This window comes from Lepisosteus platostomus, chromosome 14 (genome assembly GCF_059453375.1).
Source record: "Lepisosteus platostomus isolate fLepPlt1 chromosome 14, fLepPlt1.hap1, whole genome shotgun sequence".
NCBI lineage: Eukaryota > Metazoa > Chordata > Actinopteri > Semionotiformes > Lepisosteidae > Lepisosteus > Lepisosteus platostomus.
Genome location: NC_142624.1, coordinates 23096034 through 23115287, shown reverse-complemented (window position 1 = coordinate 23115287; position 19254 = coordinate 23096034). Strand labels below are relative to the sequence as shown.

Sequence of the window (19254 nt, the reverse complement as noted above, 5' to 3'; positions counted from 1 at the left end):
TGTAATACATTTTGTATAAAATGAATATATCTTATAACTTGGATTTATATATGTAAATTACTGTCAATCTCCTTTTTCAGAACCATTTTGCATCTCAAATGGCAGGAGGTTTTGATGAGAAGTCAGGACTTGCTGGCCAGGTTGGAATGGTTCCTGGAACAATGGTGAGAGTTAAGAACTGAAAACATAACTATGGTCGTATTGAGACTCAGCATTTCTTTTTGAACAGTCCTTTCATTGTTGGAAGACCTTGAAATGTATACATTGCCTTCCCTCACCACCTACCAGTATTATCACATTTTTATAAAATACAAGTAACTTATACAATGTTTTTCAAATGAAATGTCATTCAAAAATGTAATGATAGAAATTGAATAGCATTATATGTGAAGAAAGTGGAATGTCTGCAGAATCTGCAAAGAAAATATAAAAAGTGAAATTTGCTGTTTAGATAAGTATGTAAAACCAATATGATTTTTTTTTTTTGGGGGGGGAATGCCTAGAAGCTTAGCAAAGTGCTCATTCTTGCCCATTCTTCTACTCAAAGTTACTCCAGTTCTGTCAAGTTTTTTGGGGATCATTGATGGATTGCATTTTTGAAGTGTTTCCATAAGTCTTCCAAAGGACTGAAGTCAGGCCTTTAAATGGGCCACTGAGGACATTAACTTTCTTCTTGGTAAACCCCTGCATTGTTACTTTGACCTTTCGTATTGTTATAAATGGGGAGGGGGGATATAAACATTAGTGAAGAAACAGGAAATGACCAAGCAAATAAATCAATGAGTAAAATGAATAATCATAAGCCCCAGCTTGTAAAGATTTATTCAAGGATATACCCGAGCGATTGGTATAGTTAGAGGCACATGAATTCTTTATTCTCTGGCGCAGCTTGCAGTGAAGACATGACGTTTAAAACCAAGCCCTCAAAATGCACTCTTATTTTCATTAACAGAAGATACTCAACCCATGTTATCGACCCTCTTCTGAGCCAAAAATAGCTCTTGGAACATCAACCCTGTAAGGAACTCCCAGACTCACAACTGCATTCCGGTGCTTCCATACCACCCCAACAACCTTTCTATCCCCAGGACCATTAATGACAACCTCCCCATCTTATAAGATGATCCCTCCACTCATACCATTTTTACTGACCGCCCCATCATCTCATACCGCCGACCACCTAATCTGCGTAACCTTCTTATTCACAGCTCCCTTGACCCCCCCCCCCCCCAGCAGTCATCCACACCAGGCACTTTCCCCTGCAACAGAACTCACTGCTTCACCTGTAAATATATATCCAAAACCACACACATTCAAGGCCCATCTGGACAATTCCGGATCACTCAGATGACATCTTGTACTTCTAGCAACCTTATTTAATTCTTTTCTTGCAGAAAATGCCCAGCTATTTACATTGATGAAACAGGAAGGAGATTGGGAGATCATTTCAGGGAACATGTCAGGGCTGTGAGGATCAAAGATCTCTCCAAGCCCATAGTTTCTCATTTCACCTCTAGCTGCCATGATCATACTGATCTCTTCGTCTGATTTCTTAAAGAGGGGTTTACTCCAACTGATATCCAAAACCAAAATTATCCTGAAACTAGGATCACACCTTCCCCCTTCTCTCACTGACTAATTTCCTTCTAATTATCTCTATTCATCTGCAGGTTTTGACGGCACACCTCCCTTAACCTCTCTCAACTTCACACCCCCTTAGTGTAAATACTGCTTCTCTCCTGTTTCCTTCTCCTCTCCATTCCCAGCTTTTCCTCTCCCATTCTTTATCAACTGCCAATTTTCCACAGCCTAAATGTTGTGTTTCTTGTCTTTTCGTTTTTTCAGCATGGAATAAACCTTTACTTGTTCCTTTACAGCCTAAGCATGCTGATGCAGCTACCTACTTGAACTACTTCAACTCTTAATGCCTACCAAGTCCAGAATAAGATATAAAATATCTTCTAAAATTATAAGAATACAATCCTGCAGTTAAATTTCTCTCTCTGCAAATCTGGATGCCACAAAAGAAATAGGAACCTATCTCCACATTGTAAAATTCACTCACTAACCAGGAAAAAACATTCTTAACCAGGGGATTCTTCACTCAGGAAATCCAAGTTTACTAAAAACTACAGAATAGCAAGCAATCTTAGCCAGGTTCAAATACTTGAATCTCGGATGATCTCGAATAAGGACCTCTCTCCTGGCACTCTCTTCAAGTTTTCTGTCCTTCTGTCTCCCCTCCTCTGTCTCTCATGGTTTGTCCTATGTCTTTTATCCTACAATTCTGACACTATTAATAATTAACCAGAACTTACTTTACTAAGGTAAACCAGAAGATTCTTTTGATCAGTGTTTCTCACACCCAGCATAACTAAGTAAACATCCCTTGGTTTTAAGCTCTAGGAAGTTGAAATGTTGACACTAGTTAGGTGTTACCCATTGTCTCCAGATTCCTAAAGACACCTCATTGTCACCTAACTCAGCCTGTACCAGTATCATGGAAGTCTTGCTTAGTCTTCACTCAGTTATTGGTTCAGCTTTTGATGATGTGAATATGGGGTGATATGCTTTGATTTGCTCCAGTTTATTTTTTTAATAATTGAATAAATTCAATTTATTCCATATCACAGTAAAATATTCTACCATATGACTGCTGCATTTCCAAAAGGAGATTTAAAATACATCTTTTTTATTTTGTGTTTCTTTCTTGCCTCTCTCCCATATAGGTCACATTTGTGTGGTTCCTGACAAATTAACAATTTATGAATAGTAACTCCCATTTCAGAACTTTGCAATTTTTATTATGCAGATTCCACTTTTTATTGCTTGATTTTGACATGCTTAAAGGAAAAGTAATATTTTGTAAATCCGTGCATCTCTACCACTTTATCCCTGATGTTTCAAAAGCTCCTCGATCTAATTATTTGTTGTATAACTATATGAGTTGTCAATTGGATTAGCAATTTAACATCTGAGGGAATGTAAGCAGACAGATGTATTTACTCTGAAGTTAAATAAAACTTACACTTGTTGTTAAAAATTACACACAGATGGTGACCATGAATGTAAATCTGTGATTTTTCACATTATTTTCTTGTACATGAACTGATTTACTGTAAGGTTGCTGTAGCAAAAAGTTTGAATACATACTGTATGCAATAGGGAATCTTACAATTCCTTAAACCTTCAATTTATTTTTCACACTTTCACAAGGCTATAAGACATGGAAAGTTTTCAAGGCCTGTGAGTAAGTTTGTAAAATACTGAATATAATTACTTTAACTGAATAAGGGACATTTTATTTTAAATTACAAACTTGAAAAGCATTGAAATACGGATTAGTAAATGTTATCAACATTGTTTTATTCCTAAAATCATTACAAATGAGATTGCAACATATAAATCATGTAGCTTAAAGTCACCAGGGAAAAAACATTTTTTGTTTCATGCACTAAAGGAACATAAAATATTTCCAAACCATAAAATGAATTCATAAAATAAGTTTTTACTTGTTAATTGTGTTCAAAGAAGGCCATACTAATGTATTTTTATGTAATCATTTTGAATTATATTTTTTGTGTTATGCAAGTTAAGAAACAATAAATACAATAAAATGACAATAAAGCTGATATTCTTGTTCTTGGGATTTTTATTATTGTGTTTTGTTTGTTTTAGGGACAAGCAGGAGCAAGAGGACCCCCAGGGCCACCAGGTCAACCAGTAAGTGTTGAACAGTATATAAAACCATGCTTCTTGTCCTAGCTTGTCCAACATGTCCAGCAGGTATTGAATGTACGAATAGCATTGTATGGAATTAGTGGTCTGTAATGACAAAAATGGAATTTAATCCATTCCTTATACAATTCCATTAATTGGCTTACTGATGAGACTACATTTTTTTTCTTTATGGACTATTCTTTAATAAGCTATAATGTATTTATTAAACTAACAATGTATTGTATAAACCTGGAAGCGTAATTCATAAAATGTAAAGTGTTTTACTTTTTGATTTCCAAAGTAAGTGCTAGTTGGTACTGAATGATGAATAACCATGATTGTATAATAATATCCTTTTTATGGAAAAATAGAAACACGACCAATTTTTTGTATTAGTAAATTCTCTGCAGAATTCTCTGTCTGAATGTCTTAGTATTTGTACTGAACAAAAACCCACAAAAATTCAGAAAATAATTGAATTGATATCCAAAAGCATTTCTGTTGTCAAACCAGAAATTGAAAAAAATTAACATGGTTTATCAAGCACATCATAAATTAGTTTTTGGTGGATGAATGACCCAATATTTTCACTTCTTAGGGTCCTGCAGGTCCACAGGGTGCTCCAGGAGAATCAGGAGAACCAGGACACATGGTAAGAAGGTGTTCAAACTTTTTTTTAACCCTAAGATGCAGTAATGGGTCTGGGAGAACAAGGTTGATAATAATGAAAAATGGACTTTTAGGCCTACATCCTAGGGTTAAGCTAGGTTAGGAGAGGCTATATGGGTTTACTAGAACTTGACAAAATGCTTCCTATAGGTGTGGAGTTGTCACCTAGACATTTTTGATTGTTTTTTTTTCCTGTACACTTGCCAGTTGGCAGTGAAATAATGGAAAATGCTGTTTACTAGAAGAAGTGTTTTGTGCATTTGCTGACCAAACGAAGGTGAAAATACAGCAAAAATGCAGCTGAAAAAGTAACAAAATCAATCAAAGTTGACTTCTCTACAGAGATGATATGCAAAGCCCATTTAATAAGCTTTATAACTACACACTTGGAGAACACGTTTCATGTGGTAGGTAATTCTGAAACAACAAGAGTACAGTGTCCTACTTATTGTAATGCTTTACTCAACAAAAAGGTGACAGAAATGTGATGCCTTATTGAAATACTGTATATTTATATATTACTGAAATATCTGTATAATTCTATATATTTTCCCTCCTATAGCACTAAATAAATGATAGCAACCACTGATGAGAGTTCTACTGTGTACAAAATGACCACAACAGTAGTTGTGTTCCAAGCTGAAGGTGAAGGCACACATTTACCACACAATGTATTCCCTCATCTTTGTTCCAAATTGGATTTCTATGAACGAGTGGAGCAAAGATTTATATTTATGTGTAGGCCTGGATTTAAACGGTATAGTGCTACACATTGATCATAGGTTTCCAATCATTTGTTAACCGAAATCCATCTTGGTTCAAAGCAGCTGTAACTGTTGCCAAGCCAAGATGGCTGACATTTCCATTGATTTCATGATATCTTAAAGCATGCAGTGATCCTCAGAGTATGTGCATTGTTTTACTTTGTAACTCCAAAACATTAGCCTTCAAAATCTGTTCTTTGTCATATATCAGGTGAAAGTGAAAATATTCCTTTTGTTACTTCACTTTTTTTCTCTAATAGTATGTCTTATTTTTTCAATATCATGGAACGAATGTATTTGAATTGGAAAAGAACCTCATACAGTTCATCTATTGTTTACTTCTACATGATATACTATTTTATGAATATGAAGATATTATTCTTTTTTATTCAATGTTTTAGGGTCCAATAGGTCAACGAGGACCTGAGGGCCCACCAGGTAAACCAGGCATAGATGTAAGTAAACCTTTGGATTTTTGTTGTAGTTAATTTTGTTGGGTTGTAAATTATTATGGATAAACCTCAGTAAATACAGTTATTGATGTTGTTTCTCATAACATTATGAGTTCAATAACATTTAATTACATTAGCCAACTGTGATTAGTTATCGCCAAGTAAAAACACAGATTGACTGACAGTCACTAGGGATGAGTGCACTCAGCTAGTCTTACAACAGTATTCACTACAGACTGAAGAGAGCCTGTCACTTTTAACAGTGAGAGATGCATTACAGCAGAGTAAGCACCTTCTTCTAATACTAACTGTGCTGCAGATACAGCAGAGTCTAAGTGTGCAAAATGGAGAGTGACAACACTGCATGTTGTTGATGAAGAAACACACTTTTATTCATTTGTTGAATGCTGGTACAAGGGCTAGCGGAGAACCAAATTGGTTGAGAAGTGATTTCAAAGTGGTAGGTATAAAAATGAAGGCTAATCTGTAGCCCCTACACTCCACTCCTTTTCTGAGTTTGCTGTACACACATCAGTGTATAATAGGTTACTAACAGGACACTAATAACAACGGTGCAGTGTTCACTCCTCATGAAAAGGGAAAGATAAAACATACAGAGCTTGAAGGACACCAATTTTTTTATCAGGCACTGCAGACCTTATTAGGTTGTCACAGAAAGATAGACAGATACTGAGCATAATCACAATACTGGCACTATAGTGGACAAGCACTTCACTACTGCCACTTCTCCATCTTTACATTCCAACCTCTCAGCCTTTTTTCAGCCTTTGCAGACACAAGGGCTCTGAATTTTTTAATACAATTTGCTGACTTCCACTTGCTTCGATACACTATTTCCTATTTCTTGGCATATTCTCAATTTCTTTCTCATTATCACACTTAGACATGCCAAGTCTCACATTTCTCATGATACCTTTGCATAATTAAAATGTCTGTGTGAGAACATAATGGACCTGAAAACCTGAAAATCTAATAATTGCAATTAGTTTAATACGAAGAAGTACCTAATTTTATTTTATGTTTCAGGGAGAACCTGGCAAGTCTGGTCAGGCAGGAGAGGTTGGATTTCCTGGATCGCTGGTAAAGTATAATTATTATTATCTAAAAATACATAGACCTTTAGTCTAATGCCAAGATGGTATACAAAGCATAACAACTGTGTATTGTATGTATACAATATTTAGTTTTTTTTACAATTCTCAATATACTGCATAGTCTAACAGTAGATTATTATTATTATTGTTGTTGTCATTCTTGTTGTTTTAGGAACACTGAAAAAAAATCGGAGTAGACTTATGAAAGTACAAATTGGTGTAGAAGTCTGTTGTAGAATTTAAATTAGCTACTGTATATTTAAATATACAATAACTACTTAAAATAATTTATTGAATGCATTTATGAAAATAGGGTATTTTATATTTCAGGGTGCAAGAGGTTTTCCTGGGGCTCCTGGTCTCCCAGGAATAAAGGGACACAGGGTAGGTACATACAAACTTTGATTAAAGCATTCTACCTCTTAGTTATGTGAAATAAATATTATTGTATTCAAATGCCTGAGCTTGGTGGTGCTGTCCTTTGGACTGGATGTTAAACTTAGATGCAAAGATACAGTACTGTACTTGTTCATTAAAAGATTCCCGTTCCCTTACCTCAGATGCACTTAATTACAAGTAGAGGTTTTTACCCCAGTGTTTTGCTGATTTTCACTCTGGGTTTTGTAAAATGTGAATTACCTGATATTCCCCTTTAAATTAATTTGTGAGGCAATTTGAAACCTGTGTACATGAGCTGGGCATAATGGCTGTCATTGTAATCCATTTGGGTGCTGTGCATCAGAGGTGGAGGAATGGTGTCTCTTCTTATATGTAAAGCACATCTGTATTAAGCAAGAAATTATTATTAATGTTGTTGTTGTTTTGATGTTATAAAAAATCAATTAATTTTATATTAATATATTTTATATATTAAGAATACCGTATATCACTTATGTATTTAGAAACAGTGTTAAACATGAGGAACTGTTCTTCTAAGAGTTTTAAGTACACCATTTATAGCTTGGAACTGAATTTTGTGAAATTGCTGTATAGTTTCTGTTTCAAGTGAACATGAAAGTAATTATTTAATGTATTCCAAAGGGTCACCAAGGTCCAGCTGGTTCAAGAGGAGAACCTGGAGCAGCTGGATCAAAGGTATTGTTTTGATTTGTAAACAAATGTTCTGTTTTTACTTCTGCTCTGTTGAAATTAAATGTGTGACACTTAACCACAATCCTAACCTCACACAGATAAGCTGTATGTTTAATAGAAAAAAAACAAGAGGCCAGTATAGGTTCAGTGAAAAATGTCTCTTTATTAGTCTGGTTTTCTACTAGACCTCCCTAGGGAAATGAGGGAATACTGTATAAAATATCTACAATCTTTCATACAGGCACACTCAATTTATACAATTTCTTTAAAGGACTGTATGCAAACACTCAATTATTTTTTACAGGGTGAACCAGGCCCTACTGGTCCTATGGGAGGTCCTGGTCCTCAGGTAAGTAAATAATTTCACAGCAAATTATTTCTGAGTCTTAAATTGTTGATTGAATACAAACACAAATCATGTTATTACTGTACCTGAAAAAGTGTACTTTTGTGGACTTTCTGTAATGGTCAGAAGATTTAGGTTTCTAGTAATGGATCATATGTTTTACATAAATAAGTATTTCTAAATAATACGTGGCTGTTGGTGTTATTATAAAAATAATTCTGACTGTGAAGAGAAGTTAATCTAATAGTCTTGTATTTTATAATTAAGAATAACATCTTTATGATTCTTCCAACTGGAACATGACAACAAAGAAGAGTAAATACACAGAAGAGTAAAGAAGTAAAGAAGAGTAAATGTGGTGTTTTTCAGGGCCCAAGAGGAATCCCCGGAGAGAGAGGACGGTCTGGGCCAACTGGACCACCAGTAAGAATAATAAAACAAATAAAAAAGGCCTTAATTTAAAAGAAATATGGGAAAATTCAATCAGTTTTAGTCATGTATCATGTAAACTTGCTATATCATTACGCTAATCCCTTCTTGGGTGGTAGTTTATCTAGGATAAGTTTATCCAAGTACCTCTGCCTCCAGTATAAAGCAGTACTTTATGATATCTTTTTATCTCTAAATGAATAAACAAAAACCTATGGCTCATTATTTAATAAGCATGGGCTCCCAAGAGCTCAACAAGTAGGTGTCAAGTACTGATCTAGGTCTAGATGCCTAATTAGTAACATGAACAAACAAAAAATACAAATAGAGATTTAAAAAACAACAGATACTTAGACAATGGCTAACATAAAAGAAGGATAATATTTTTAGTGGAGGGATGCAAGAGCATAGTTCAGTGAACTGTAGTTTTGAAATAAGATTATTACAAAAAGGCACTTCAGCAGGGGGACACCAGCTTTCTCTCCTTCCCTCAGATCTAGGTTTTTTCTCTAGATCTGACATTTCTAGATGCTTTTTATACATAGATACAACATGAACCACCTCAAATGTACCCTTACAAAAAACTTAATTCTGCACAAGAACAAATACATATTTTGATCAAAAGTATATTTAAACACCAGCATGGAAAGAATATCTCTAAACCCCTGAAATGTAAACCTTGCAATGTCCAGATGTCACACAGCTCCCACAGCCCAATCTAAATAAAACTTCATTGCCATTGATTTAACAGAGCAAATTAGTGTCTACACAAAGAAATCCTCAAACATCTGACGAATATAATATCATATAGCTAGAAAGTTACTTAAGATACTTTTATTAACTTGATGAACAAGTTCAATGTAATCACTACATTAATGATTGTCTATATGATTTTAAAACATAAAAGGCAGCAACAAAGAATATGTCGCAAGAATATTACCCTTTTCTTGGGGTTTACCAGTTTCCATCCAGCACCCAGAGACATGCTTACTAGGCTTGATTTGGGTATTTTTAAGTGTGGGTTTCTCTGTTGCCCTGTGATGGGCCTTCCAATCAATGAGAGAACAGATGTGTGGTATAAATCCCCTCTCTTTCGTTGGTTTGTTGCCTTTTTGTGTTGCATCACAATAAGGGGCTTTCTGATAATGGCAGAATGGATCATTTCATAACAAATGAATACTTTTCCATTCTTCCTAGGGAATGCGCGGTCCTGTTGGCAATGTCGGTAAACCAGGTCCTATGGTAAGAAAATATGCCGGTTTTGAATGTACTGTACTATATACAGCATTTACTGTATAAAGTGAATACAGCCGAAAAGCCTACAAAAATTTAACACTATAAAGTTAGAATTAAGTTGTTACCTCTGGTAAATTCTGTACAGTATATTAGTAATTGTAACACATTTTCATTACATATTTTAGATTCAATTTGGTCTTATGTACTCTGTAGGTATTTTTATATATGAGATAGATATATATGAGAATACCAAAAATAATTTCTTCCTGCATATTATTTCTGCACACTGCCACGAAGTATGTTTAATTAAATTGAAAAAATTATAGTGAGGGCATCCTATGATTGTTAAAAGTAACAATAGAATAACAATAAATCAAAACTACATTCTAACCTCAGGTACTGTTTTTGTATTTCTCAGGGTCCCCTAGGAATAAGCGGTCCCCCTGGTTTTCCAGGAAACCCTGGTTTAAAGGTAAGCTGGTGTAAATGGAGTTTTGGATATAAAGTTAGCAGGATCTATAGGTAAATTGAGCATCTCAAAATAAAGGATGTGTGGGCCTTGATCTGACATAAACATGAAACACTTTGGTTTGAGTTTGTCTTTATCGTACCATGGCTTTTAATCAGTTGTCCTTTTAAAGAAGGACACCTAGCCTACAAAAGGAAAATATTGAAACACAAAAATGACTAAAAGTCTAAACGATGTACTGTTTGTCATCTACACCTAATAAATATGTTACATTTTACGTTTACAACTGAGACGTTACAAATGAATTTGCTTTTACCTTTTGTATTTACATTTTTGGTTAAATTTATTTTCCCCCACCTTTGATGCTTTCATTTGAATTTTGAATTTGTAAAACGGGATTGTATGCAGTACATACAAGGTGTTCCTGGTTTTTCACATATGACTCCCTTAATAAAAAGAAGAACTACATTCAGATTGTTTTGCCTGTTTTTCAGGGAGACGCTGGTCCCACAGGTGTTCGAGGTCCTGAGGGTCCTCAAGGACAGAGGGGAGAAACAGGACATCAAGGCAAATCTGGCGCACCTGGCCTTCAAGTTTGTAACAATTTCTTGCTGTTATTAAAATATGTAATAAATACGCTATATTTGCCTTTTATGACTTGATCACTTACATAAATCGATTCTTTTAGGGTCCTACTGGGACAGATGGAGGTCCAGGTGCCAAGGGGCCGGCAGTAAGTACAGAAATGTCTATACCTGTATATTTCATTTTAAAGTTAACATGACCATGTTAAAAATTGGCTCTGGTTTAAAAGTGCTAGAACCAATAATTAATATCATACACGTTTTGACAATTAAAGTGAGATTAAAAGGGATAACTGACATGACTATTTTATTAGGGAACTGTGGGTCCTTCAGGCCCACATGGTCTGCTTGGCCCACCAGGACCTCCTGGACCCCAGGGAAGCACTGGACCACCAGGGATCAAAGGTCAACTGGTAATGTTGTACTAGAATGATTCATAAGATGATTATAGAAGGGGTCACAATGATACAGGCTTATATTTAAGTATATAGCAATTTTGCATGCCACAAATGTATAACTGATGATGACATGTAATTGCAACATTGTTTCATTACAATATTTTATTATTTTCCACAGATCTAAATAATCTTATACCGTATGAAAAGAATCAAAGTTGTCATTTTAATTTTAGAAAGATTGTGAATAATTCCATTGTTTCTTGATTTCCAGCTAAGCTTTATTGTGAAAGATCTTTTATTGAAAGAAAAATGTCTGGATTTGGAGAAGAACAGAATGATAACATGAAATCAATTTAAATTAAAAGTGAAGTAAAAGTGTGACCATTCAAATAGTTTAAGATAAAAAAGTTGTCAGTATGTTTATGTGCCCCGTTTCCATTGTTTTAGGGAGACACTGGTGTCCCTGGGTTTAAAGGAGAGGCAGGACCTAAAGGAGAGCCAGTAAGACATTAAGCTTGATATTGGTTGATTAAATAATGATTGCTACTGTATATTACCTACATAATGTAGTATAAAAATATTATTTTAAATGATCATGATCAAATGGTAAATGGTAATGATCAATACGAAACATGCATTCTAAAATTTCTCACTGGGTATTATATATTTAACAATATACAATAAAAGAAAATGTTAAATATTGACATATATCTCATCTACTGTAGCTACTCCGAATCCAGTGTGTTGACATTTCATACTAAATAACTTTCCAATTCTTATGTTATTATCATGTATCTATTTGGGTTTAAAATATGACTCATGTATTTTTCCTGTCTGAACAAAGTGTTTTGAGACCAGTTTTTAAACATTTTATTGTTTCCGTAGGGTCCACCTGGTGCTCAAGGTTCAATTGGGCCCCAGGGTGAAGAAGGCAAAAGAGGACCTCGGGGAGACCCAGGGTCAGTTGGCCCTCCAGGTCCTGTTGGTGAAAGAGTGAGTAATTTGTCTTTCTCATATTCACTTAGCATTTTTGGAGCAACATACTGTAAATTTAAATAAGTAGTAATAAAATAATTCCATTCCACTCCACTCTATTCCATTCAATTAAATTCAATTTCTACAAAAAGTGATCCGATACACTAATAAGGGATCTTTTCTTGATTTAAGGGGGCTCCTGGTAACAGAGGTTTCCATGGTGCAGATGGCTTACCTGGTCCTAAGGTAAGACTTAGGTTTGAAATTATATTGTTTGTACCAATGAATAATTTTTTCATATTGGTAGATACTGTATCTTAGTTGCATCTGTTGTATGTTATTCCAGGGTGCAAATGGAGACCGTGGTCCAACTGGTTCCTCTGGTCCGAAAGGGGCCCTAGGAGATCCTGGACGCACTGGGGAACCTGGCCTACCAGGGGCAACGGTAATAAACCTATCTGCATACAAATAATTATGAAATTATTTATGGTAAAAAATGTAAAAAGTGTGGGGATGAATGTGATGTATTATTCAATTCCACCTGTTTCTCTACCTTGAAAGCATTTGAAATAAATTGTTAAAGTAGACAGCATTACCTTGTCTATTTCAGGGTCTTACAGGGAATCCTGGGGTTCAGGGTGCTGAAGGAAAACCTGGACCAGTGGTATGTATTAGAAAATAGCTAAAGAACCTGAATAAGTGTTGAAATCTGTACCAAAAAAACTATATGTTAAATTTTCATTTTGGATATTTCTAGGGTCCATCCGGGGAGGATGGCCGTCCAGGGCAAGCAGGATCAATAGGAACAAGAGGACTGCCAGGAATCATGGGGTTACCTGGACCAAAGGGTTTTAATGTAAATACTTATTCACTAATTACTTTTAATTTACAAATAAATTTAACATTTATGGAATGATACAATAATCTACACTACATGAATATTCAGTAGCCTAATTGTTAATATAAATAGTTTAAATAACTTTTCATACCTTCAACTTGTGTTCCTAGGGAGATCCAGGAAAGACTGGTGAGCAGGGATCTGCAGGTGTTCCTGGACAAAGAGTAAGTGTCACTGTAAAGTATGTATTTTGTAAGCATGGCTTGAACGAATAGAGCAGCTCATATACTGTATGTCACTCTATCTATTAGGGTCCACCCGGTAAAGATGGAGAAGTTGGCCCTGCAGGGCCAGGAGGGCCAGCTGTAAGTATTGCCTGTTTGATCATTTTTAGACAATATAATTTTAACTGGGGTGCCCCAGCTTTATGCCAGTTAACATTGATTCTGGAAGGGAGCACCCTCTATGAGGCATACTGTATGCATGTTATCCTTGTGATCATGTGGGCTTTGCCAGGTGCTCTGGTTTCCTCCCACACTCAAGAGAACATTGAATTAGTTGCTTGGCATCTCTAACTTGTCTCTTATCCTAAACTTTATATTGTGAGTGAACTCTGAAATAGAATGGCATTCCATCCAAGGGTTATCATGGGTTATCATCTCTTGTGCCCATTATCTGCCAGGTACGTCTTTGGCTCATCTTGACCTTGTATTGGGCTAAACAGATATTGAAAATGGGTTCTTTGGGATTTCATGATAAATCATTTATTCAAGAAAAGAAACACAATTATTCCATTGCACCATTTTTATTAAGTAGTAAAAATATCATATAATTTGATGCCCTACTGCTCTTCCCATGTTTCCCCATCTATATTTTTCTATAATCATTTTGATTCCAGCAATAAGCCATAAGAATATGGAAAAGGCCATGGCAGAGACATTGATCAAGGCTTCACGATGACTTTGATTTTGAAAGATGGGTTTTTGTTCATAACCAATAAGCCACAGTCAAGGTTTAAAAAGTATGTATGCTAACAGATATTCATATTTTCTATCTTCAAAGGGACCAGCAGGAGAAAGAGGGGAGCAAGGGCCTCCTGGTCTTACTGGTTTCCAGGTACAAAAAATAATTATCTAGAAATATATTTTTTGTCAGAAAAAAGGTACTAAAGTCATGCTGGCTTGGGTCCCTTGTAATACTGATAACAACATTATCTATAAAGTGCAGACCATTGAGTATAACATTTTTTGTATTTTTCAATCTATGTATCTTGAATTAAGATAAATCATTTTCAAAATTTAAAACCAATGTTGTAAATTGTTAAAAGAGTAGGGGGAGCGCAGGAAGAGAATTATTTCTATGACTATTAAAGACCTCATGGATAATGTTTAGTTAGTCCATGAAGCATTTCATAACACAAAGCCACACTTCATTGCAAATTAACTCACTCATATAATTACTTTACTTTACTAGTGTTTCTAGTTTAAAATTAAGCTCCACTTTAGATGAAATCATAATTCTTTGGGTAGTAGTTGTCCTTTTGTTTTAAATTAAGTTACAATTGTTTGTTACAGGGCTTACCTGGACCCCCTGGTCCTCCTGGTGAGTCTGGAAAACCAGGAGATCAGGTATGTAGGACCTGGATAATGGATTAAACAATTATCCATAAAGATTTGGAAAAAGTTTATTATAGCTTTAAAATGTTTACCTAATTTCTGTATTTAATTTTTAGGGTATTCCTGGTGACGCAGGTGCTGTTGGCCAAATAGGTCCAAGGGTAAGTGTTCTCTAGTTGGTTGAGCATAACCATCAAGTACAAAGCCTTGATTGACTTTATTACATTTACTTTCTCAACTCTTATTTTAATAGGGAGAGCGTGGAATTCCAGGTGAGCGAGGTGAACTGGGTGCTCACGGTCTTCAGGGACCCAAAGGTATCCCAGGAGCACCTGGACCAGATGGACCAAAGGTAAATGCTCCACTTTCTGGGGGAAGGAAAACTTTCACCATTAATTTCACCATTCTAATTCTGTAATTAGAAATCCTTTCCTGGATCACTGTTCCAGAAATCATTATTTATTATTTATTTATCTGATTAAGAAATGTTTTATAAAACACTTTCAGCCCTGTCATCACATACTTATTATGAGGAATCTGAAAATATCCTCCGGCTAAAAAAAAAAAAATATATTATAATGTCCAGTAAGTACTGGCCATGAGAACTGGATTCGTAAGTTGCATTTGTTTTTGATTTAGTACAAGCATACATCAATTGTAATAGAGCGCTCTATGAATGAGTGTTCCCAAAAACATTACATTTCACAATCTACATTTGTATTACATAGATGATTGTGTTCCAGTTAAATATTTGTATTACATAATTTTTTTACTAATTTTCCTAGTATACATTAACATGACTTAAAAACTAAATAAACCTGAAATCCTTGGATTGTGTAAGGCTAAAAGACTTTTATCATTGTTTTCTTCTTGTCCATCAGGGTAGCCCAGGTCCTACTGGAGCTCTTGGTGACCCTGGTCCTCCTGGTCTCCAGGGAATGCCAGGGGAGAGAGGAATCTCAGGTCCACCTGGGCCCAAAGGGGACAGAGTATGTTTTCATACATGCTATTCAAAAATATAAAGTAGATACTGTACATAATTTTATAGTGTCCTCTACTTTCTAACAATTCCTTTGTTTTAAGGGTGCTTCAGGAGAAAAAGGATCAGAGGGTACCCCTGGTAATGATGGTGCTAGAGTAAGTTACAGAAACTTTAAAAATCTGCGTGGTATTGTGTGTGTAATCATATTATATATCTTTATATTCAAATCATATACATCCTTTATATTAAAGGTTTTTAAATGAAGACGTCAATTATGTATGTTTTCATCTATGTGTAGAAATCACAGTCTAGTTAAAAGAGTACACATCTCCACAAGACTTTTACCAAAAATTTGGTGCTAGAGGTACTGTACAGTTGATTTACCAACTTGTAGCCTGATCACATTAGCTCTCAGAAGCTAAGCAAGGATGAGCCTAGATTTCCAAAGGAAAATCAGGATTTTTGCTAGACCAGTAAATGGCATTCAGTCAATATGGACTGGTGTTTCCAAAACCAGTACCCACAGTTTGCTGACCAGGAAAAGGTGCTGTAGGTGGTGTCATCCTTCATTAAACAAAACTTTTAAATTATTGGTAATTAAATCTCATGGCTCTGTTTGTCTTACCACCAAGTTTTTACTGTATACTGTCCTTTTTACCATTTTATACCAAAGTCCCGGTTAATTTCCACCATTATTTTTTACACTCTGTCCTTCATAAACATTTCCTTAAATTCAACTGGTGAAGCAATTTCTTACTTCTCTATATTAATCTTCTTTATGGTGGAGCTCCTGGTATGTGATGAATGCCAATATGCTATATAGAAAAATTAGTTGATCATATTCTCAATGAAATTACAATATAATAATAAACCTTTGGAAATTAGTTAATGTACATTTCAGTAAAGAAATGTGCATGTATTGCAGTCCACGATTATTCAAATTCTGATAAGCATCAAAAGGTGATATGATTATACAGTAGATTATGTTTAGAGTTAAAATAAGCATAGGTATGGGTACACAGAATACCGTATGTGCAGAATAGGTACAGAAGCAATTTCCTTTCCTTGGTTTTAGTTCTAATATAGTCTCACGTTTTTACACTCCATAGAACAATATTCAGTTTTTAAGTATATGATGGCATATTTTACATGATACAGAACACTTTTAAAACAGACACTTATGCACATGCTGTACAAGAATAAAAATATATTATTATGAAACTGCTTGGGGAATGCCAATGGCTGGTTTAAAGGCATGTGCTTATACTGTAAATGCTGTGTGTGACGTATGGAAGTGACATTTTTAACATTTCTAAAACTCTTTGTGTTGACTTTGAATCTGAGGAATGTAAAATAATGTACTAGCTCATAATAGAAACAGTAGTACCTTCTTACACGTATAAGCTTTTCCGGGAGCCTTCTTTCAGCCACCTTGCTCCACAACTCTGGAACTCACTCCCTGCCACTCTGAGAAATGTAAACTTTTACAGTTTTTAAGTCTGCACTCAATACATATCTGTTCAGTCAGACTATTAATAAGGGTCTGCTTTATTTTTTTTCCATTGTTTATCTCTTTCTTTGTTTCTTTATTTCTGTTTAATGTTATTTTTATCTTATTTTTCTCTGTTTTTGTGTGTTTTTGTTTTTGCCCTCTAAAGTGACCCAAATGGTGTTTGGTGTACATGGGCACTGAAATAAAATGTAATCCTTGTAGTTTACATCACATATGGTGTTGCTGTGTCAGTGGAGATACTTATTTTTTGGTATTCCAGTGCGTGCATGCCAGTGAACAGTAGTTACACTATAACTGTATTATCGCTAAGCTGACATCTTACTGTACTGGCAGGGACTCCCTGGGCCACTTGGGCCACCTGGACCACATGGACCCAGTGGTGAGAAGGTGAGTATACATGCCAGTTTCTGAAAAACAAAAGTTTCACATTCAATTATCACAATGTCCTTCATCTCACAAATTTCTATGGCTTTATTTCAGGGTGAACCTGGTCCTAAAGGGCCCCCTGGTCCTCCTGGATCCCGAGCAAGCCCTGTAAGTAGACATTTGTTATTCCCCTGGGAAAAAACTAGTCAATAGACTGATGGTGTCACATGAGCAGTAACCAAAGTCCTGTCATATGGAGCAAACACTGTCTTGGTAATTAATGATGAAGTCAGTTTGTCAACTAAAACAAAAACATTATTTAGAAAAGCAATAGCAAAACTGAACTTTTCTTTATTCATATAGTACTGATTAATCAAACAACATAAGATTGTTAACAAATGAGAGGAAGCCGTTAGGCCCATCTAGCCTGTTTTTTTACTAGCAAAGTGATCCAAGGGTCTCATCCAGATGTTTCATGAAAGAAGCCAGGGCATCAGCATCCAGAACATGGATACAAACCTCATTACACACTCTCAAAACACATCTGTAGCTGCACTTTTGAAATCTATAAATTAAAGACTTATTTTTAGAACATTTTCTTTCTACAATGGTTTTATTGCATGCCTTTGATCACCAAATAGTGACTTGTGTGTTTTCTAGTCAATTTTTTTAAATACATCATGTACTTGTATTGCAAAGAGTACGCTATTTTTATTTAATAATAATATGTTTAAAGCAAAGTAAATGTCTGCTGATGGTTTTATGCGTTTGTAATTTTGTTTTCAATGCATTTCTTATAGGGATCTCGTGGTGAGCCAGGACCTACTGGTCCAGTGGGATTTGCTGGTCCACCTGTAAGTTTTCAAATATGTTGCAAATTATCCTGCTAGATGGTATAAAGGGTAGCACGGTGCCACAGTGGTTACCATTGGTGTCTTGCAGTGCTAGGGGTCTGGGTTCAGTTGTGGTCGTGGTGTGCTATCTGTGTGAAGTTTGTGTGTTTGCCCCATGTTAGTGTGGGTTTCTTCAGCTGCTCCGGTGTCTAAAGTCCAAAAACATACTGATAGGTTAATTGGCTTCTGGGAAAATTGGCCCTGCTTTGTGCTTGGCTTCCCAGTGTTTCTGAATTGGAAGAAGCAGTTAGAAAATGGATGGATAGACAGTATAAATTCATTGTTCTTCAATCCATTCTTCAATCTATTTACACGGTCCAGAAATTTCATGGTTATTATCACTGCAATTAATGACATTCATTTCTCACTGTCTCTGGGCTGCTAGTGTAAAAAAAAAACACAGGCTTCTACGTTCATAATCCAGATTATATCAGCTATTTGTATAGTATTAAGACATTAGAGTATGAACAATAAACTGGGTATAAAAGGTGATACAAAATTACCCAAATCTGAATACCCCACATATAGGTCCATTGACTGCATACAGTTTGTGAGAAAGTAAAATTTAGCAAATCAATTGTGTTTCAGAAATTAAACATTATCTGTAAACTGGAGTTTAAAACCATCTTGACCTCTGTGTTCCAGGGACCTGATGGGCAGCCTGGTGTGAAGGGTGAACCAGGAGAGCCTGGGCAGAAAGGTGATGCTGGATCCCCTGGTCCACAGGGACTGGCTGGATCTCATGGGCCTCCAGTGAGTCAAAATGATTAAATATGGTTACAGAACCTACAGCATTT

The 19254-nt window shown here is 35.5% G+C and overlaps 1 protein-coding gene across 1 annotated transcript in view; it reads left to right on the top strand.

Moving 5' to 3' along the window:
* Positions 1 to 19254, top strand: part of LOC148649018 (uncharacterized) — a 66893-nt gene that overhangs the window by 38025 nt on the left and 9614 nt on the right. Inside the window, exons 8-39 of the mRNA XM_088605079.1 lie at positions 81 to 164; positions 3679 to 3723; positions 4319 to 4372; positions 5555 to 5608; positions 6653 to 6706; positions 7051 to 7104; positions 7762 to 7815; positions 8117 to 8161; positions 8528 to 8581; positions 9785 to 9829; positions 10242 to 10295; positions 10787 to 10885; positions 10981 to 11025; positions 11191 to 11289; positions 11722 to 11775; positions 12160 to 12267; positions 12442 to 12495; positions 12596 to 12694; positions 12860 to 12913; positions 13007 to 13105; positions 13258 to 13311; positions 13399 to 13452; positions 14150 to 14203; positions 14662 to 14715; positions 14820 to 14864; positions 14957 to 15055; positions 15585 to 15692; positions 15787 to 15840; positions 17532 to 17585; positions 17679 to 17732; positions 18365 to 18418; positions 19103 to 19210. Of these exons, the coding sequence (XP_088461205.1) occupies positions 81 to 164; positions 3679 to 3723; positions 4319 to 4372; positions 5555 to 5608; positions 6653 to 6706; positions 7051 to 7104; positions 7762 to 7815; positions 8117 to 8161; positions 8528 to 8581; positions 9785 to 9829; positions 10242 to 10295; positions 10787 to 10885; positions 10981 to 11025; positions 11191 to 11289; positions 11722 to 11775; positions 12160 to 12267; positions 12442 to 12495; positions 12596 to 12694; positions 12860 to 12913; positions 13007 to 13105; positions 13258 to 13311; positions 13399 to 13452; positions 14150 to 14203; positions 14662 to 14715; positions 14820 to 14864; positions 14957 to 15055; positions 15585 to 15692; positions 15787 to 15840; positions 17532 to 17585; positions 17679 to 17732; positions 18365 to 18418; positions 19103 to 19210 (2100 nt within the window). The remainder of the gene's footprint in view (positions 1 to 80; positions 165 to 3678; positions 3724 to 4318; positions 4373 to 5554; positions 5609 to 6652; positions 6707 to 7050; positions 7105 to 7761; positions 7816 to 8116; positions 8162 to 8527; positions 8582 to 9784; positions 9830 to 10241; positions 10296 to 10786; positions 10886 to 10980; positions 11026 to 11190; positions 11290 to 11721; positions 11776 to 12159; positions 12268 to 12441; positions 12496 to 12595; positions 12695 to 12859; positions 12914 to 13006; positions 13106 to 13257; positions 13312 to 13398; positions 13453 to 14149; positions 14204 to 14661; positions 14716 to 14819; positions 14865 to 14956; positions 15056 to 15584; positions 15693 to 15786; positions 15841 to 17531; positions 17586 to 17678; positions 17733 to 18364; positions 18419 to 19102; positions 19211 to 19254) is intronic.